This window comes from Odontomachus brunneus, unplaced genomic scaffold (genome assembly GCF_010583005.1).
Source record: "Odontomachus brunneus isolate Ranch 3 - 2012 unplaced genomic scaffold, Obru_v1 Obru_scaffold_017, whole genome shotgun sequence".
In the NCBI taxonomy this organism is placed as follows: domain Eukaryota; kingdom Metazoa; phylum Arthropoda; class Insecta; order Hymenoptera; family Formicidae; genus Odontomachus; species Odontomachus brunneus.
The window spans coordinates 2,907,927-2,929,734 of record NW_022639467.1 but is presented as its reverse complement, the minus strand read 5'-3'; the positions used below and the strand labels follow the sequence as shown (position 1 = coordinate 2,929,734).

The window sequence follows — 21,808 nt, the reverse complement described above, 5'->3', positions numbered from 1 at the left end:
TGATTATATGCAATAATTATCGAATGTCACGAAGAGGGAAAGGTTTGAAAGGGACAAATTTATTTCAATATATATCGCAATCGTTCGTTCTCCTTACTTTCAAATCGCTAAGCCAGTTGATAAAAACACACATATTGACGTGCAATGCTCATTATAAGGGTGTACATTCAATATATTTGAATGTACAAACATGCTTGCGTTTGTAACGCAAGGGACGTTTCTGTTCACAGCGGTGTGTGAAGTGAACAGTCGGAAATAGACTTGCGACCCAGACTCGGTTTCCGTCCATCCTTTCGACTTGTGCGACTCGTTCCGACTATTCCTCTCGGATTGACTGCGCGCGGAATCTTCTTCGCGAACGAGCGCGCCGTAGCCACAGTAGGTCCGTCGGCCGCCATTGCCGGTAGCTCGTTCGCCCCCGCCATCTCGTTGCTGTCACTACGCGAGTCAGTCGACGGTCTGCCGGCGAGCAGTGCGGACGCGTCGTTGTAGTATCTCGCGACGAGGCGAAGTAATCGCTTGGCATCGCGAACCGTGAGAGAAAATATATATAGAGAGAAAGAGAGAGAGAGAGAGAGAGAGAGAGAGAGCGCGCGCGCGCGAAATTTCTCCCCGCGCATCGTTCTCGCTGTCGTTGGCGTTGGCCCTCTCGGTCTGCTACGGTAACGCGCACGGCTGTCGCGGACAGAGTTGTCTCTCCCCCGTCCCGCTTCGCCCGGTCCGGCTCGTTCGCCCCTCCATCTCGTCTCGTGTCGTCGTCGTCGCCGCCGCCGCTGCCGTCCCGGTGTTCGAGCAGCGCCGCGGCGGTTCCCCTCTATTGATCGAATTTGACCTGCGAAGTTTCCCCTAGCGCGTGTGTGCAGTACAGTGGCGGCCGGCAGTGGCTCTCGCGCTCGCGTTCCCGAGTGGTGCGGTTAAATAATCGTGAATAGCCTCGGTATGGCCGTGCCAGCGGCTTGCACGCGGTTCAGTGACAACTACGACTTGAAGGAGGAACTCGGCAAGTAAGTATGAAATTTTGTCATTGCTCGCACCGTGCGCAAAATAAGCGGCCGAGATGCGCGAGTGTTTCCGCCGCGATCGTTCGCGGTGCTCCGTTTTTGTTCCACCGCTATGTGCTCCGACTAGTGTCAGTTCCTTGCTCCGATATTAATTTGATTCGCAATCATGAAGGGGGAGAGAGAGAGAGAGAGAGAGAGAGGGGGAGGGAGGGAGGCGAAGAGAAAGAAAGGTTGCTCTGCGGCATCCGCTCGTGCCGGCATCTCGCGCATCTAGTGGCTTTGGATCTTTTTTCTCGCGCCGGATTGATCGCTCGTCTCCGCACATTTCCGCACGCTCGAGTCGCGAATTGTAAATCGCGCGTAGAAGCGCTGACTGGCGATTTACTCGCGAACCCTCGCGATTACTTCGTAGCAGACGACGCTGCGCGATCCGCCATAACTGTTCTCTGTGTATGCAGGGTCTCTTCTTTGCCTTTCTCCCCTGCCAACCCCCTCTTTGTACCCACCGTAGTTCTCTTTCGTTCGTTTCTCTTTTCACCTTTCTACTTTTTCGCTTCGTTCGTATCCGTTTTGCTTCGTTCTCGCGTAAATTGCATGCACGTACGCGTGTCTTTCTCCGTTCTTTCTCTCTCTTTGCCTACGCATTTTTCTCTTTTTTCTACCTCTTTCTCTGTCACATGCGCTCTCATGCGCGCGCGCGCGCGCGCGCGGGAGACACCCCGTTGCATTTCGTCTATATTTAAGCGCCACGGGCCGTCTGCTCGTGGCTCAGCCTCTATATATAAAGCGTCAGGGTGCCTGTTACTCTCTACCGCCTTTTCGCGCGACGCTGACCTCGCGCCGTCGAGAAGCGACAAGCGTTAGTATCGTACGTGTACATGCGGATCTGTTACCAAATCGATATCATGTCGTCGCGCCGCTTTTTACCTTCGTCCTTCTCTACTCTCCACCCTCCGTGCGTTCTCTTTTCGCCTCACCGTCCCTATCCGCACGTTTCCGCCGTCTCTTCCTTTAACTGCCGCTCTTCATGTCTCCCCCACCCTTTGCCGCACTTTTTTCTCTTCTCTTTTCTTCTCCTCTTTCTCTTTCTTACCCCGTCGCTTTTCCACTCTCGATCGTAGCACGAGCGGCGGCAGGTGGTTGCGGTCCAACGTGCTGTTATTCCTAAAAGTTACTAGATCTTCCTCTCTCCCTTCTATGTACGGTACGGTGCGGTGCGATCTCGCTGTCTCTTCTAAGAGGAGGAGGTAAACCGCTGGCCAAAAATTTCGATGTTATTTCTTTACGCATAATACGTATGCTTATTAAATTTGCATTATTAATACAAATGTAATGCGAATTAACATATATTAGTATGATCCACGGTCAAAGATGTGTGTGGGCACGTTATCAGGTAAAATATAAAAATACTCTTTTCCGAGATATTTTTTAATAATGTCGCGTTTTATATGAAATTTAATCCATTCGGTATTTGCATCAGCTATACGTGCAATATTTTGCTGATTGTTTCGCGAATGTGGTACTCACTTCAACTTTCAACCTTTATAGTTCCTCCGCATTTTTGCACGCGTTTTACGGTGGGTGCGAGAAGATCCAGCACAAATAACGAATCGTTAATGATTCTGTAACATGCGGTTGTATGCTGGTAGACGCACTTTTGTAGTTTACATCCGATCTGTAGAGTTCGCGTAAAACCACGAGCGGACGTCTAAGGTTTTCGCATTCGAGTCGCATTTCAGAGCAGCGTATATCGATACTGCCGTATCTCTTTTATCAAAGCACGCTACTTGTTTGTGCTTCTTTTGCAAGGCAGCCATCCCAACCACTCTTTATTGCATTAGCCCTTTTAATGTCAATACCTTTTTCATAAAATAATAGGTATTTTTAGTTTCTTGTATGTAGCAGAGTAATTGGTAGGAAGAGATTTTTTTCAAACAAAGTTGTTTCCAAATTGAAATGTTTAATCACATTTCGATGTAGAGAGCTTAATTTTACTTGCTTACATCAACTTTTCTACGAAAAGCATTACACTTTCGCAACAATTTCACACTACTTTGACTACTTTTTTTTATTAGAGTAAATTGTTACATTTTGAATGTCCATAATTTATAAATTTTGCTCAAAATATACAGAGAGAGAGAGAGAGAGAGAGAGAGAGAGAGAGAGAGAGAGAGACAGCTATCCCAGATAATTTGCTTCTGAAGTAGATTTTGAAATATTTTCCATCACATTATCTTTTAAATGCTCTCGTTGCTTTAACTATTTTTGCGCATAATATAAAACATGTGTTTCTGTTTATTATGTACACAGAAAATCTGAGAAGAGAAAAGGTCAATGTGTAATATAACTGTAAATCATTGTTGGACAGAGAATACATTAAAAAAATCATAAAGGAGGATGTTCAAAAAGTACGATTTTTTACCTCGAGTCGCAAGTAAAATTCGAGTTGCATTAGATCACATATTTTACTTGACGAGTAAACAGTTTTGCAGCGATTTGCTTCGTCTCGTAGCGGTATTTGGTATTATGGTTTGTTAGTCAAAATATTTCTAGATTTCTGAAATATTTCGATTCGGCGGGATATGATATGTTCGACCATACCTCCGCGTCTTTTCGGCGGAATTTGCGCCACGGTCGATACGCACGAAGGCTAGAGCATGCATAGAGCCTGCGTTATATCGAGTCACTCGTGGAGCAGCTCATCAAGCCTCTCTAAATTACTTTGTAGCATTCGCGTTGATCGTATCGTGTGCAGAGTGCGCCAAACCGAATGTTTTCCCGCAATTAAGCAGCAGAGCTTAGAGAAATAATAATACTTGATACTTTTGCACACGATTAAAATTTGTCATGCAATTTCTTTATATAATCTCTTAACGGAATTCTGTTATGTATTCTGTTATGTAAAAATTTACGCATTTTTTTTTCGTTCGAAATTGAGCACAGCTGCTTTAAGCAATTACGTTCGTCAACAACGGGTAATCCGAAGCAACCTCTGCATATATGCGTATGCTCTGTAGTTCACGATGATATTTGTTGCGCGCATTATCATAAATTTCTTGTAATCACACGCCGAAAGTACAGGTTGACGAGGCAAGACGAGTAACCCTATATTCACGTTGAATAACTTGATGAGAAACGAGCAGGTACCGCATTATGATGGTAACGATTTAACTGTGGGTCCACTGCTGTGAATCCCACCCTGACGCGAAGTCAATGCTCGTGAAAGAAGGAGAACGAGGAACAGAGCTTTAACCCTTCGATGCGTTTGACAGAAAACTTGGCATCTACTGACTGGCTCTTTGGTAGTCGAGAATTGTATAGGCTCGCGCGATATTACGTGTTAGAGTCAAGTGTGTGTCATACTGTCTGATAAATCATTCTTTCTTCCGCGTTTTAAGACGCGCATTGCACTCTATGTGACGATGCAGCTTGCAAAGCACGTATCGTAAACTTAAACTTGGACATTATAAAGTAAGGACGGCTTCGAATTGTAAGCACGCTTTCGTAGCGCGCCTTTCAGATTTCACGAGCATAGACTCAACTACGTTACATTAATTATACGATACGAGCTATAGAAATAGATAACTTTTAACTAAAGTTGGAGAAATTTTAACGAAAATTCCGAGAAAAGAATCTTAGATAAGAGCTTGTCGATCGTTAATACTAATACTTTATCGCCTTTTTGTGACAGTACATCGTATCAAAGCGAAGGACTAAACTTTCGTAAATGCATGAAATAATAATTTATATTTTTGTTTTGTCTCACGCGAACCTGTAGATGTGAGAAATTTAATTCTCGAACATATATATCGACGAATGAGTGAAAGTACAGTTTTGACGAGACTTTTGGGATTATCAATGTTTCTGCGTATAACTTTTCCGCCGTGAGCGAAAGAGTAATTTGCGACGTGCAAATTACATGCGCGTTATGCATTTGTATAAGTAAGCCCATTGAGAGCCACTTATAAAAGGGTAAATTTTTTCAATGTCGTGGGAAGAAAGATAAAAAGAAATTGCACGTATTTGTCACATCTTTTTTAACGTAACAGTTGAATAATTAATTTTCTTATTTTAGTTGTAAAAAAAAAGATTTAACTAGGTAAAAAAAAATACGTAAAAAAAAGGAAGAAAAGAAAAGATTGCAAGTTAAATTTTGAGGGCTCTCTTGAACCGTGTAAGCTCAAATCGCGTTTGTGCTTGCGTACGTTAACACATATGTAGTATACGCGTCTGTGCGAGTGCGCGAGTGCACATATGCATGCATTCGTGGCCCAGCATAATCAAAACATTTCGTTTCGTTGGATAATTCAGCATAGTATCAACGCGTAGTATTAACATCTCTTTTCTCCCGCAAATAGGACAGCGAGGGGGTTTCGCACAAGTATCATCTGGTCCATCCACGCGATCGGTCCATCACGATACGTCTTGGAGACACGTTTGATTCGTATGCACGACATGTCGGATAAAGGATAAACGACAAAATTATGATTTTGTGACACATTTATGCTTCCCGCTTGGATGACATCGCAAGATGCGCAGCATTCAGTCGAATTCGAGTTGGGACCTTGTAAAGTAAATTACATGATTAGGTACGCGTACTCTGAATGTCGCGTGTTTCGCGCTCCATTCGAAGAACACTTTTAAATAATAAAGCGCAGGCAGAATAGTTGCATAGAATCCCATTGCTCCAAGCAGCGCGCGAGCTATAGCGCTCGATGGATCTAATCCCGCGAATGGAAGCGCCGCCTCCTGTGACGCGCTAATTACGAATGTGTAATTTAGCGTTATCTACACGCAGCCATGTCGCACGGCATATCCGTGTATCCGGCTCGATTCTCGAGTCGATGCGGTGAGAAGCCGCTTACGGCCAAATCGATCCGAATGTTGGTTTTGGCAACGGCCGGCACTGACATTAAGACCGAGGGTAAATATTGGCTCTATCGAAAACCCGCGAGGGAAAATGCCAATTCCCGGCGTGAAGTAGCGCCGTTTCGCTCGTTTGCGCGTCGCGACGCGACGCGAAGGCTTACTTGCTTCTGGGCTACGAAAGCGCGCGTTTCGTACATCTTGTATATTTCGAACGGTCTGCGCCGCATAAGATTTCACTCTCCTCTCTCTGTTTTCCCTGCTTTTCCCGCGCGTTCACGCATATTCCGACGTGTGTTCTCTCGATAGTGTCCGCTATCTTATCGGCGAAGGGAGAGGCGCGAGAAACGAAAGCAAAAGAACCGAGTTGTTATTCGACATTCCCTAGTGAGTAGGCAGGCGAGAATACGGGATCACCAAATACGCAGCGTGTGAAACACCGTGACGTGGATATTTCTTTTGTATTCTATATACCTACTTGACTTGCTATGTATTCGCGTTGCATTTTAAAATATCGCGTGTGATTACATTTAGCATATACTCTCTCTCTCTCTCTCTCTCTCTTTCTCTGTATGTCGCGCGGAGCGGCTGTTTGCTTTTTGCGCGTTTGTTCCTTTTGCCGATCTGCTTGTCGGAGTTTGCTGGAAAATATTCGTTTCCACGTGCACTAGGAATTTTGCTTCGACCAAACATTCTCCCGTCTGTTTCGCGTTCACCGCGCAATATGCCGTATTTTCGCGCTTCCTTCTGCTCCCCGGCAGCCGTGAGAGTTACATCGTAAAGCGAGAAAGCACGCGGAACCATGTCGGGAATAAAACCATGTGCCGTCCTTAAAGATCGTAAACGCTGACGCGAGCAGTTGCAACGAACCTTTTATGATTCGTTTTCCGGGAGAATCCCCGGTCGGCACCGAGAATGTACAAAACGTTCGGTTCCTCATTGATCTCGAGATCTTGGAATCTCCACGTAGTTGGATCATCGGACGTTCGCAACAACTCGAATGCTTTTGCGTTCGCACTAACGAAATGAATATTTCAAATCTTGGAGCGAAAAGTTGATCGAAATTTGCGCGCTAACGATAAATGTACGATTGTCTGGAGAAATTCGAGGTGCATTGTCGAATGAACGGCTCAAACGGAGAAGAAAATGTTTCTCGCTAATCAGCGAAGGAAGGAAGAGGGAAGGAGGATGAGGGAGGAGGAAGAGGTAATTCTCCTCACTTCGGACTAACCGATAAACCGGAGACGGTGAGCTGATCGAAGGCGATTCGCTTCCCTTACGTCTTATCTCTCGCGGCTTCGACGCGCGTCGCAGCGGTAATAAAGGAGTAATAAACTCCGCCTCGATGGCTCGTAGCTCGTCGATATCGATTTATCCGGACGGTTCGGTCGACCTTGTGTGTGCGACGACTACGACGATGACGACGACGGTAGCGAGGACAAATAGAGAAGCGTGCGTTAGACAGCGCAAATGGAACGGGAATTTATTTGCGTCGGCGTTTGCATCCCCACCGCATTTATTTATTTATTTATTTTATCGACGCTTTTACGACCGTGGGAATGTTTGCATCGATACAAGAAATTTCGGTGGCTCTCACGGTTTGTGGACCCCGCGCTCGTCGCCGCGAACGAGCTCGACTGCTTTCGCGCGCGGGACCGTTTCTCAATGGATAATAAATAATTTCATTTTACGGCCGGGTTTGCCTGTCGAAATTGCACCATCGTAACGAAGGTGCGTCTGCCGAAGGCCCGTCAAAGGAGGCCCAGCTGTTAAAGTTTATCTAGACAAATTTGCATTGTCGCGTAATGCCTCAAATACACAAGAAAACAAGCGTATCCACAATCGTGCGTCTAAGAGGCATCCTTCTACCACACGGATCGGTTGGCTTCCTTATGCATTGTGTGATTACGTAAGTTTGTCTGGAAAGGCTTTTACACCGAGTATCTTACGGCGCATCCCTCTTCATTCATTCTTTCCAAAATTGTCTACGGTTTGCATTAAAGAACGAATCTCCTCGAGGAGATCTTTGTTTAGTTTTCCGCGTTGGGACCGGGCATCTAACAGTTGACTTATCTCAAGAACTCGGCAGATCTCAAGCCACTCGGTTTCTCGTTAGATTTCTGCGACGGCGCTGACACCGCGCGATGCCGGCCGCGGTGCGGTATAACGCCGGCCTGCAGGATCGATCCTGCGGGAGAGAGAGAGAGAGAGAGAGAGAGAGTTCGTACCGCCGGAAACTCGATTCAGGTGAAGGTACATCGCGAGGCGACGACGGCGACGGCGGCGGCAACAGCAGCAGCAGCAGCAGCAGCAGCAGCAGCAGCAGCAGCAGCAGCATCAGCATCAGCATCAGCAAGCAGTAGCAGCAGGAGCGGTGGCGGAAGCGGCGGCGGGACGGGAACTCGATTCGGTCGATCCGGACGGAGAAGCGAGGGCGGAGACCCCGGATTCGGCGTCGGTCGTGCATTTAACGAGATTTCGCGGCCGTTGACCGTACCGTTGACCATCGCTTCGGCCGGCGATTAATTAACGTGCTGGCTAATGCCTCGCAATTATTATGCGGCGCAGAATGTGCACTTACGCGCGTGCACTTCGGGTCGTATTAAGCGCGTCCTGCAGCAAACTGCAGCGGCAAGTCGGCAGCAGGAGTTCCCCCCCGTCGCACGTCCTCCGCGTCGAACGCTGCAAATTAAGCAGTTGGCAAACCACCGCACCGATTACACCATCTCCCCAATCTAAAACTCGGACAGGCCGACATCTTTGAACGTAACGAATCTTTACTAGCGCAATCTCCCAGGCGAGGCGCGTCATTCAACGTTGACGCTCTGAGTTGAGACTCTGAGAATACTCTCTTTGGCCTGTTGAAAATATTTTGCACGCGAGATGATTATTTAAAATTATTCAGTTACCCCGTATATACGATAATCGAACTTTTATTACCAACAATTTTACGTGGCATAATGATCCGTCGGGTACAACCGTGTTTTTTTGAAACGTACAAATTGGATCCGTCGGGTGACTTTTTACCACAACTCTACTGAAAATCAATACGCTTTTTGACGCTTTCTGTTTCCAGGAATATAGGAAAGTCTCAGCTATGAAAGACAGTTGCGCAATAAAATCAATATCTACGCAACTAATTTGCGCAATTTTGAAATAAACGGGAAGATTGTTTAAATTTTTGACGAGCGAAGCGTTAAGGATCTGTCGGTCGACAAAAGATCCGATCGTGCAAATTGGCGAGAAAGCGACGTATTAATTTCCGTCCGTGTGTCTAGGCATTGTTCCTTTTACCTCACTTGGAGATCATTTATTTTGTCTGTTTTGAGAGTCCTGTTTCATGGACATTAATATTTCCTTACGTCCCTCCTTTCCTTGGTATCATTAGGATTCGGCTGTTCTCGGCTCGGCTCGTACTCGGGAGACCGGTCTTCCACGTGTCCCGCAGGGTCTTCCCCAACGAGACATTCCCAACGTAGGTACGATCGATAACCCGGGGCTGTTTCGCGCGGTGGGTGTGTTTATCACACGTACGCGCTCTCCTTTCTCACAAACGCGCGGCCACAACGACGAACAATGCGTACCGGCGCGACCATACGAAGACGTATGGAATTGTTGCGTGTTTTGCGCGATAGATACATAGTATTATAACCTCACGAATGCAAGGAAGCAGAGATATCGATTAATAGGTTAACATCGCGAGAGCGAAGGAGGTCGACGCGAATTCGCTCCAGTTTATTCGCGAGTGGGTCGACTCGCGCGAGCATTGCCTTTGCGGCGCATCGTTGCGTCTCGGTACAACGATATCTAGCAACATCGACATCATTATGAGATATTTCTACAATTCGCGAATACACTCTCTGCGCGTTCGTGCGAAACGTGTCTCAATCCTTGACTTGGTCTTTCTATATCATCAAGTTTTCTCTTCTTTTTCGCGACCAAGCTTGTCAAGTGGATATTGCGGCATTAAAGTAGAGAAATTGTTACATCGTTATCTTCTCTCGTATTAGTAATTTTACACAATAATTACACAGTAATTTTACATTAGTAATTTTACACAAAGTGGTTTTTTCTAATATTATAAATAATTGCGAATAATTAATATTCGCAATATTAATTAATAATTTCATATATAATTTGTACGCCGTGGTCTTTTGATCTTTTGTTGCAGGCCGAAAGTGTAATATAGCGTTTCTCGCGACGTCGGTTATAGCGTTATTTTAGCGGAAGCGCGGTTATATTTGTGGACGAAGGCGCTCTCCACTCTCTCGCTCTCGGGCATAATTTGGTCCAGAGAGCTATAAATATAGAGCGCATTAGCATAACATTCTAGTCGCGCTATTATAATCACGACTTATTTCAGTTTACAGAGTTCAAGGAACCACAAAGGATTTAGGTTAATTATTCCTTACTTTGTTTAGCGCGATCGATATACGTGTGTAGAGCCTCTTTACACATCTCCAGTGCTCTATTTTTTCAGACCCTTGCATTTCGCAAGTTTCTTCTTTAAATACATGTATGTATATATATATATATATATTTTTTTTTTTTTTCTGTGTTGTTATTATATGCCAAGTTGCGCAAACAATTTCCTAGTTGCGGAAACAAATGAAAAAAATAATTTCGCGTAGTTTCGCGACATGACACAACGGATATAACATGAATCTATTTACTTGGCTAAGAAATACAAACGTTTGCATCGCCGCTTTTTTGGACAGATGTATATCCGCGTTTGTTCATCACATACGCACGATGCAAGACACCTCTTTACTGGCGTCGGTCCCTCTCTTTCTCTCTCACAGCCCTCTCTATCCTTTTGCCCCTTTTCCAGGCCGGGCCCCTCCCCTCCTCCTCGTGACGACAGTGTAGTTAATAATAGCAAACGGTACAGGACGAAAATAGGCCCTGCAGAACTATGCAACACGCGGCTGAGGAATTTCATCGTCTGCTGACCTCACACGGCCGTTTCCCCCGTCCTAATGAGACCGTGCCGCCGCAAAGACATACGTCGAGTTCCATCGCTTCAACGCGCCGCTGTTGTTCGATAGAGTTTGCGAATAATTGTCACCGATGATGGCGAGCGCGAACAAGATATCGATGACGCGTCTGTCGAGAGTCGCGGATCTGAAATTTATTCATTCATTGACCCTCTCGATACGAATCTTTATTTACTAAGACGCGATGACTCGAATTTTTCATGAGTTTATTTTTATGCTGCTGTAACGTAGTCTGTAACACAATATTTAGAAAATCTTTTGATAAGTCTTCTCTCTCTCTCTCTCTCTCTCTCTCTCTCTCTCTCTCTCTCTCATACGATCATGTTATACTGATATCGTCCTACAAACGTCAGTTTGCACGACGACTGCGAGACGTCTCGTCCTTTCTGTATTTATCGTAGCATTGCGTCGTCAAATCTTGGCGATTATGGCCAACAAAGAGACGGACCGACGATAATTCGCGCCGACATTTATATTCGCGGAATAATTTACAATCCGTAAAGAGAAGTTAATTTCTCGAATCGTTCCCGACGTTCGGGAATTTCGCACGGCGGAGCGCGGCGGTTTCCCGGAGGATTAAATCGTCTCTCTCTCGCCTCGGTACCCGTCTAGGCGGCTTCAGGATTCAGTGGGTTTCGAATCCAGATGCAGTGGGGAATTCGTTGTGCCGGCAGCTACTAGTCACAAAGTCGTTTAATCCTAACGTCGGACCGGTACGACGACTGACCAAGTCGGGCTTTAACCCGCGAGCGGTCGCGTCAGGAAAAATCACGCTGCTGGTCGTTCCCCAAATGTCAGACGCGCTTAAAAGATATTTTGCCGAAATATTTTACACGGTACTCTTCATTTGTATCTTTTGTAGAAATTCCTCTGGATATTTACTTTCTCCAAAATATTCGAGCATTTCGACAGTTTCTCATCCCCTTCCAATCCGTGATTCTTTTACCAACAAATTCTTTTCTCGCAATGAACTTGTGCACCGACAAAGTCTGTGTACTGTGGCATTTTACAAAAGAGTCGTCTCGCTTCCCGTCTTCTTGTTCTTATTCTCGGAATGTCTGAATTTCATGGGGAAAATAATTGCTCGCCTGAGCGCGCAACGGATCAATCGATCCGTATAGCGTTGCGGTTGCGCGGGACGGTAATTGTATCGGTTCGTTGCAACGCGTTAATCGTACGCAAAATCGGAAAAATACGGATTCAACGAAAAGGCATAATCGCCGCGTTTATTTCCACCGCGTCGCCAACTTGTTCAGAGGCTCGGCCGCAAAGTTTGGCGTGCGTATCAACGGCCGTCGTCGATTATGCGAATCGATATCGGTGAGATGGAAATTCGTGCTCTCTCGCTATGTGATTGATGACAAAGTTCCGCAAAACTTGCGGAATATCATGCTGATCGTCATTGCAATTTGCCGCGCTTCGTCGTGTTAGAACGAAAAAATGAACGAAAAAAAATTTCGCCAGTTTCTTCTTGAATAATTTCTTGGGCAAATTTCTCGGAGTGCTATGAAATAGCTCCGAAATATATTTCTCTTCTCATTACTCTTCGAAGATTAATGTCAATTATTTGTCTTGTTTTCGCTATCTTTGCAAATGCCATCTGTAAAATAAATATATGGAAAATTTCGTTTTCTTAATACTATCGGCTTGCATTTAATCATTTGTTTGGGCAATCCTAGCGAATAAGCTCTCTCGCATAGACCAGAGAGATCGCGAGCGGTCGAATAGTTTCGGCTTTGCCTCCATCTCACGGATATTATTTTTGGGGCCTCGCGGATCGAAGGCGAACTTATTTTCAGACGCGGTGGGCCGCGAACACGGGCATTTATATCGATGCCGGTTCTTTTAATCTCTCGATTGCGGAACATCTATTCGCGACTCTGGAGTCGACGTGGTGGCGATATTATACAACGGCGAGCCGCGTTTCTATTTGTATCCGCCGTTAAAAGAGTCCATCGGATGTGAAATATCGTATCTAGGTGAAATGCGGAAACTTTTTTCGCGTCGAGCGAAATATTGTTCCGATGGGCGAGCCATGGTCGAGCGCTATATTTTCACGCTGGTAGTTTCGTTTATAGGGAATTTTAATGTGCTCGTATGGAGAGGTTATCGCCGCAAACCCTTTACTTGAGCAAACGTGATTGTACGCACAACACGTCTTGGATGAACTCGTGGATGAAATTTTCGTAAAAATGTCGTAAATTTGACCAAGTAATTTCCAAAGGAGCGGGGCCAGGCCATCGGGCGTAACGCGGTTGGAGACGCGTAGTAGTATCGCTGGAGTTCCCGAAAGGTAATCCGGCTTTGCCGCGCGGCTTTACGAGCGAATGACAAGCGCGAGCGTGCGATCTAAAAATAATAGGACACCTCCTCGTATATACATGCGCGCGAGAGGTGCCAAGGTCCATTACTTTACTCCGCGAAGGAAGAAGCAAGGAAGTGTAGTAGTGAGGTGGGAAGAGAGACGAGGGACTTGTTCTTTCCCCGAGATGCGGCTTTTGCCTACTTTCCCGTCTATCCTTGAACGGCATCCTGCGAGAGCGATAAAGTCCTTTGCCACTTCTCCGAATGCGGCAGAATACGAGCTCGTACGATGCTTACATAATGGATCAAGGGCTCTCTTTACCCCGCGGCGCGGGAAAGCGAAAAGACTCTCTGCGTAGCGTTACAAAGGGGAGTGAAATAACGAGGAATACCGCGCTTGTCTTATTATTAAGAATCTCAAATAAACTACCTGCTGTGCGCGAGGTGGTTTATTAAGCGCGAGGAAAGATCTCAACTATGCTGTTGGATATTTTACGCGAGGATGAGATGATGCAATTTTCGTGTCCGTATTTTATTTGGGCGAAATCTCTCTCGTTCATTCATTGAATCGATTTGAGAGAGAAAGTTAGCGAGATATTTGATATCGCGCGAAAATCTAAGCGGTTAGACGAACGCGTGGCATCGCCGAGGATAGTACTCGGTATTTACTCGGGGAAATGTATTCTTATTAACTAAGGGGCACAAGGGAGGGGGCCGACACAGCTAACTTGGACGAGAAGCAGCACACGTCCATTCTCCGACCTCTTCCTACCGGGTTCGAAAGGCATTGTCACCGGAATGCAGCTGATATTCTTGGAAACTGGGGCGCCAAACTTTATTCCTATCCGCGAACTGCCCGTACCCGGTTCCACCTGACGTCTAAATTCACGAACGTGATACCGCGGAACAGGGTCTTCCTAGATACACACGTATCGCTGCGCCATTTGAAACCGCTGGATACGATCGGCGCGACAAGTCGGCCTAATTTCTCCTCGCGAAGAAAGCCGTTTCGGCCGATTATTGCACGCGAAGCTCGATCGTCTCGTATTCATTGCGAGATAGGCCCAAAATCCACCTACGCTCCTACGCATAACCGAGTTGTTGGATCGATGTTGATTTTCTCTTCTTAAAAGAGAAAGAAGGAGTGATCTATATATATAATACTGTAGAGTTTCTTTTAACAACGAAATCTCGACGTTGGATTAATTCCAAGGAAACTTTATATACGTGGAACTTTAATTAAAAGTTTCGCTTTGGGAAAAAGAAATTTTTTCTAATCCTCCAATTTTTCTTCTCTCTTTTTTCTTAGAAACAGTGGAATTTCCAGAGAGTAGTTGCAGTAAGATAATTTTAGGACCGTTTGTACAAATCCTGGAAATCCTCCGTGTTGTCCAGACGTTAACAATAGCGCGAAATATTCTCGTTCGTGTGAAAATAGCCGCGCGAGCGCGAATCTGAAACTCCCAACTTTGCCATCAGGCCTGATTGAAGCGCCAAGTCGACAGTTGGCCAAGTAGTTTGGTTCGCTGCAAATTGCGTGCGCGCTGTTAAAACCGATTTCAGTTTGCGAGCCTGTTTACGAGCTGTAGTGCGGTTAACAATTTCCCCATCGCATTTTCAACAGCGGGACGAACCGCGGAGAAATAAATACGCTCTATGTTTCGACGTGTCTTTGCGGTTGCAACACTGGAGAATCGTGGTCTAGAAAAGAGAGACGGCTCATTCTTAACGTGACGTAAACTCGACGCGATTGTAGAGGAGGGATGGAGGATCACCGCTATCTGAGGCCTCGATCGGAGAATCAGATGTTAATTGCTTTATTCATATTTCTTATATAAGAGAGCAATGAATCGTGAGAATTGGACGAATCGATTAGAGTCCGTATTAATTGCTAGCGCGTGTTGCGTCGTAGTACACGAAGCGACGCGAGTGTGTGCGCGTCAGGCCATTATCTTATAGAAATTCAAACGTTGTGTGCAAACTTTGCGCTCGTTTGTTTTAGCGACGATCGCGGAACAAGCGTGGTTACACCGGCGCGCATACGCTTTATACTTGACGGAGGTGTATAGCCGTAGTTGAGGATTGCCGTTTAATGGGACCTCGCGTTCGTTTATCGATCCGTTTGGATTCAATCCGATTCTCGTTACACATACATTCCCACGGAAAGATACGTTCGCGTAAACATTATTTATTCCAAATATTTCACATATATATATGTCCGCAAATCCATCATAAGCTCACCAAATTTGTACATTCTGAATCCTAGTAAGTTTAACATTTTCAATCAAGAGTAAAATGAAACAAAAATTCGGTTTGCGTAGAGTCGAGCCAACTTTTTTTTTTTTTTTAATAGAGTTCCATAATATTCTTGTAAAGAAAATAAACTCTTCTTCCGAGTACGTGATATAAAATAAGCTTTTCTCAAACTTCTCAGGAGTATATCTCTCGAGACTATTATCGAGAAAATATTCTTTGTTGAAGATTATTTAAAAAAACGAGAGTAAACTAAGCAATCGCTTTTCTTGGCAGAGTAGAATGATATCTTTCTTTCTGCAAAATTCTTTAATATTCGGCGCGCAGGACATGTACGCGTTTGGATATTTCGGAAAAGACGAAAGAGAATTTCAATTGTTACGAGCCAAGAATGTTTTCGGATATTGGTCGGACTTTATAAAGTTTCAACGACGTGAAAAACATTTTTATGATAAGATGGTTATTTATACGTGACTTATCTCTCTCAAGTCATGCCAAATTTGGCACCGATTCTTTCTCCAAACACGAGAGTATCGCAAAGTAAGTCCTATGAGTGAGGAATGTATCCACCTACTTGCAACGTTTCTTCAGGTAGCGATAAAGCCGTCGGAGGTAATCAATGACTTCTTTGTACAGGTGAAGGAGCCGTTTGTTGAAAAATTATCGCAACAGGTTTCGCGTTTGCCGTTCTATTTACTCTGTGAGTTGCCATAATACGTCGCGACTGTAGCGCGCACTCATTGAAATATGAGACTGCGTGCAGTCGCAATGCGACTGCATTACGAATTCACCGTGGATGTCACGAAGCACAGGGACGGAAATAAATTCCCGCGGAGAGAATAAAGCGGCTGCCTCTCTCTCTCTCTCTCTCTCTCTCTCTCTCTCTCTCTCTCTCTCTCTCTCTCTCTCTCTCTCTCTCTCTCTCTGTGTTCCGCACCCGTCGATACTCGTGTGAATTTACGAAAATCCAAAGACCCGTTTGAATCCGGCTTCATTTTAAACGGACGTTTAACAAACCTCTTTAATCGCGCTTACACAAGCGACCATGAGTAATATACTCGCTACAATTTTATCAAAGAAACGTGTTTGCAATTTTAATTGTTCTCTGGTGTAATGTCACATGAATAACATCAGCTGTCGTGACTTTATGTTTTGACATTTCAGAGGGATATTTCAATTGCCACTTTTGCGCCTGTTGTCGCGTTTATAAGTCACAAATATACATTTATAATATACATTTATAATATACATTTATAATACATTTTTATGATTTATGCAAGATTGAAGGAAATATTTCAGGAAGTTCATGACGCCCTAAACTTTGAATTCTAGCTTCACTCGTAAGGTTGTAAAATCGTGCAGTCGCATTTTTTGTGATTGACTGAGGACAAGCGTTTAATTCTAGTGAAAAAGAAATACGTCGCGATTCTTTTTAAGTATTCTATCCGCGTCTGGACAGTCTCGAAGTATCGTACAACACTATATAGTATTAAATTGTATGAGACATGCTTTATCGATGCCTCGCAAAAACATAACCGGTTTCGTCGCATTTGCGTCGTTGTGTTTATGTGAAATCTATTTGTGTGAACAAACAAGTTCAAGATTCGAGTTTTCTTCTCTAGTATTATTTCCATAGTACTACAGATAGATACGTAGTTATCTACAATTATAAAATTAATGCGTTTAACACGAGAATAACGTTTATCGTAGTGGCCAAGTAACGATTACGTATGACCAAAGATTTTGTAAAGCGAATTTTTACCCGAACGACCACCGCGTGTTTTCACGATTTAGCGAAATATCCAATTAACGTGACGGCGGAGGAATTTGCATTCGTATGATATAAAATCGATGCGATTGCGCAAACTATCCGGACGATAAAATTGCAGCTGCATCTCACGCGGAAATGGCCCGTTTCTTTTGTGTGTCCACGATGACACTCGACCTGCTGCGCCGCGTGTAACCAAGCTCGGTGATACATACGACTAATTAGCGGCGCGTATTAAATTGCGTCGGTCAGAGATGACTAGATGGGGGGTGCTGGCAGGAAAAAGACGGAAGAGAGAGAAAGACGTGCAGAAATGACGTCGGGATTTTTCTTCCTCCGTCCCTCACGTCTCTTACCTCTTATTAGCCCGTTTCTTTTTCTTTCTCTTTCCCCGACGTTTTATCATCGCCGGCGCGAACGCGGGCGCGGCTGTGATTCGGCAAAATTGGCCGACTCCCCCGAAGCGCCTTTCCGCGAAATCGCGCATGCAATTTTCACGGGCGTCTGATTATTACAGTTAAAGAGGATAGAGCGTGGCCTACGCGGAAATCGCGTCTCGACCGTTGCCGCAGGAATTTTGCCAAACACGCGGACGCCTTTTAAATAAGCCAATATATGCCTGCGTCATGCGATATTAAGCGGCGGCGCGCTGCCATTCCATTAGAACTACCGAATTTCTCGAGAATAGCAAAGCGTATTGCTGAACAAATCTCGCATATTATAAATTGTTTATGGGAATAAACGTACTTTAGTATATCAGTTGTTTTATGTAGCGTTTTTCTTGTAAAAAAAATTGTTAAAAAAAAAATTGACCGTCGGTTATTTTGATTAACGTGAATTTGTAGGTTCGATAGTTTTTATTAGACTGCTAAATAATATTTCAACCAAGTAAGACGCGAACCGCAGATTTTTAATGCGTTTTCACATTTTGCGCCGCGGTAATCGCGGCTTTGATAAAACACACAATTGTCATGCTGGAAAGGATCTTCTTGCTGCGAAAGTTCTCTTTTGCACGAGTTTGCCGACGCCGTGCACCCAAGTGTCGTATTTTGGACGTCGCTTATTAAAATATAGCGTACGCTTTGCGCGTCGCCTTTATGGCCGTCGTAACTCAGTTGTTTCCTATTATTAGCAGCCTATATGTCGGTCTTGCGAATTGTGTGTGTGTGTGTGTGTGTGTGTGTGCGCGCGGCTCTGCTAGCCACAAGGCAACGTTGAATTTATTCTCACGAGCTGAAAGATCTCCAATCTACACAGTACTCCAATAATGTCTTCCGGCTAGAGTGCTTCGGCTCGAGATCCCATCGTATCTACACATTTGTATATTACGATTGTTGGTTTTGAGAAAGATCAGCAACTCAATCGCATCGAGTGCATTCACTATTGCTGTTGCTTAATGTTGTTATTAATGTAGCTGGCGCGGTTCTTCTCAAAAGCAACAATCGTGATACAAAAGTATGTGGATACGGTGAGTCAAAATCTCCTAACCGGAAATAAGAAGCATTATTGGAATTTTGTGTACGACAAAAATAAAGAAATGTTAACGAATTTCCGTTATCGACGATGATAAAGTGGTGAAAAACATTGGACCAGACAATTGCATCTGTAATATTTTCTGTGTGTTACGTGCAGAGGGAACAATATTTTTTGCTTCGTACGAGTAAATTGTTCGAGAAACGATGTCACGCGAGTTACTTGTCCATCTTTCGACTCTTCTCGCTGTATTCCAGAGAGTGTGACATCTCGGTAATTAAGTCCACTTTACCGTGACAATTTTTCCGACGAGAAATTTTCGATCGGGAGCTCTAGCTAAACTTTCTGCGTTATCCGCGTATTTTTCGCGAAGGGCGTCGTCGTCGTCGTCGTCGTCGTCGTCGTCGTCGTCGTCGTCGGTGTTCAGCGTCGGCGTCGCTGCCGTCGTCGCTACCTTCCTCGCTGCGATCATTCGGACGGCCGTGTCGCACGACCGTGGAAAAATCGTCGTCGTTCTTTCGAAGTGTGACGGGAGATGTCCGGCGAAAACGCGACCGGTCGACTGGATGGATCAGGGCTGTGCCGCTATCGCACCGCACTCCTCTCCTCGCTTGCCCTGCACCCGCCGTGGAACGCCAAGTATCGACCGGTTAAAGCCATCCCCGCCCGTTGGCTAAACCGGCCAACCCCTTCGTCGCCGTTCAACCCCCACCAGCGCGGCTTACCCGACTTCTTATATTTCCCATCTCCGTCCCTAGAGTTCCTTTACCCTTCGCCGTGCTGGACGCCTGGAGGGATGCTCCCATGATACTCGACCAGCGTGGCGAGCTATCGATACTTTTGTTCTCGTTACACTCGGTGGCACGAACACTATCTTCGTCGATAGTGGATATCGACAACGATTGTTGAAAACAATCGGTCTTTTCGCTTCTTCTTATTCAAGCCGGAAAAGGAAATATAAGGAGGTGTGCTGTAATGCAAACATCACATGACAAATTGAGCGTCAAAGACGATCGAATAGAATGTACTTGCGTTTGTCCCCCCGTCAAGTTCCACGACGCCGCAATCGGGCTTGATGAGAACATCGTCATTCCGGCGGTCGCCGCTCATTCCCGAAATCCATCAGGGCGAGAGAGTGTCGAACGTCAAAGATGGCTCGTTTGAAGTGTTTCGAGCGGCCAGCATATCGATGTATCACATCGATCAGAGAGCGAAGACGACCCGACTTAAATTTAATGGGATATCGAGGGTATCTCGGCATCCCTCCCTCTTAATCTCCATCCATATCCATCATATTTCGGAGCTCAAAGCGAACAAATCGTGCGAAAAACATCGTTTCTCAGTCGTTTTTTGTGTATACGTTCGAGACGAAATCATTCTTCTACGAGCGATTCATCCGAACCATTCAACAATTGTGAGCGCAGCTATCAGGCCATGTATGTTTGGCAACAGTTGCTGCGATAATGTCGCCAAGATTTTATCAAGATGTCCGATCAATAACAAGTCTGGCGATCCCGAGAAAATGAATGTTTCCGTCGAAGAATATAGTCTTAGAATAGAGAATAGATGTAATTTTTCGAAGGAAGCGGCTTTATCTCTCAAACTTTTCAATGCTGGTGAGAGGAAAAGAATGATTTTGCACTTCTTTCACGCGAATCGCTGCTACATTTTCCATCAGAATTCAAGCGCGACTATTCGCAAGTTTTCTCGTAGGTATACCGCATCACACAGGTGCGTTCCGTCGGCAAAACCGGAGGTGGGCTCCAATTTTTCGCAACGATTTTTCTGCGTTCTGTCGACGACGACAGAACTGAATTTCACAAAACTCCTGCACAAAATTATTGTCGCGCGCTATTGTTGGGCGCGGCACACGTACCGCTCTGTTGAACGGCTCGGCCCGACGTGTGCAAAAACGGAGAATTAGGGATTGTTGGTTCGCTTGGAATAAAAATATTCTCGCACAAAGACGCTTCTCTCAACGATCGTGTGATTTCGAGCGAAATGGCGAAATATACAGCAGCGGATATTGATGATATATCTCTTCTCACTCTATATATAATATATATAAATAAATAAATACATATATATTTCTATATATAAGTATATATAAATACAGTGATATATATATATATATATATATATATATATATATATATATATATATCCCTTAGAAAGATTTCATCACAGCCGAAATACAACTTTGTAAGGCATACAAAGTTGGTTGGTTGGTTTAAAGCACGAAGGAAGGTAAAAAATTGATGTACTGTATTAGTAAGCGCGCTAAAAAGATGAATTATGCATGCTAGCTGGATATCAGATTAAACATCTCGAGAAAGCGCGCGAAGGAAATGACTCGAGCACGAAAATTATGAAACGTCTCGTATGTTGGTGAATTTCTTGCAGTTTTACATCGAGTTGTCTGAAATGAGCGTTAAGAGGCCAATTCTCGACTATAAACGCAGTAGCGAGTCTGCTTCGAAAGAGTGACGCATTGCGATTGTTTCTCACGCAAATTTCCATCTCGAGTGCGAGTCACGTTATCAGCTACGAAATCGCGCACACACATGCGTTGCATACTTTTGCAAACACGTCGTTTCGGAGCAGCGCGCTGGAAAATGCGCGGCATTTCAGCCGGCCAACGGCGGCGTGAAATTTTACCGCGGCGGTTTTGTTCGCCGCTCGCGATTTCCCGGGTGTAAATTACAATTTCCAGCCGACATCGTCGCCGTATCCTAAAAGCACACTTTATCGCACACTGCACCAGCACCAGTGCGATTTTTTATCGCGCACGTGTCCCTCTTTCTCTCCTTCCACCCCCTCCCCGTCTTTGTCTTTCGTCGCGCTTTTGCGCGGTGGGTCTCGGTAATCAGAGTTCAGCTGGGAAAATTGCTCCTCTGAAAATTGTGACACTTTGGAAGTGAGGGAGGGAGGGAGGGAGGGAGGGAGGTTGAGTTTGCGAGATTTATAATAAATAATCATAAAGATATAATGTGTGATTGTGGAGAAATGTCTAATACTCCCGAATCGTGTGAGAGTTACGAGACGCTTCGCGACATCACACAAAAAAATTCTTTCGGGAAAAGAAAGTCGTGCTAACAAGTTTGTAAAGATGGGGCGATTACGCACATTTGAGTGCGTCGATATCG

General features: G+C 45.0%; 1 protein-coding gene across 18 annotated transcripts in view; it reads left to right on the top strand.

Annotated features, from left to right (window-relative positions):
* The first annotated feature begins 433 nt into the window (after positions 1 to 433).
* The window catches only part of LOC116841638 (calcium/calmodulin-dependent protein kinase type II alpha chain), a 143,819-nt gene continuing 122,444 nt past the window's right edge, over positions 434 to 21,808 (top strand). For 7 of the 18 annotated variants that reach the window (XM_032809827.1, XM_032809822.1, XM_032809825.1 and 4 more), the window contains exon 1: positions 439 to 1,004. In XM_032809827.1, coding sequence (XP_032665718.1) covers positions 940 to 1,004 — 65 coding nt within the window. In that variant the 5' untranslated portion in view covers positions 439 to 939. Of the gene's footprint in view, positions 1,005 to 21,808 lie in introns of all 18 variants that reach the window. The other 11 variants (XM_032809819.1, XM_032809816.1, XM_032809834.1 and 8 more) reach the window with 5 other exon arrangements.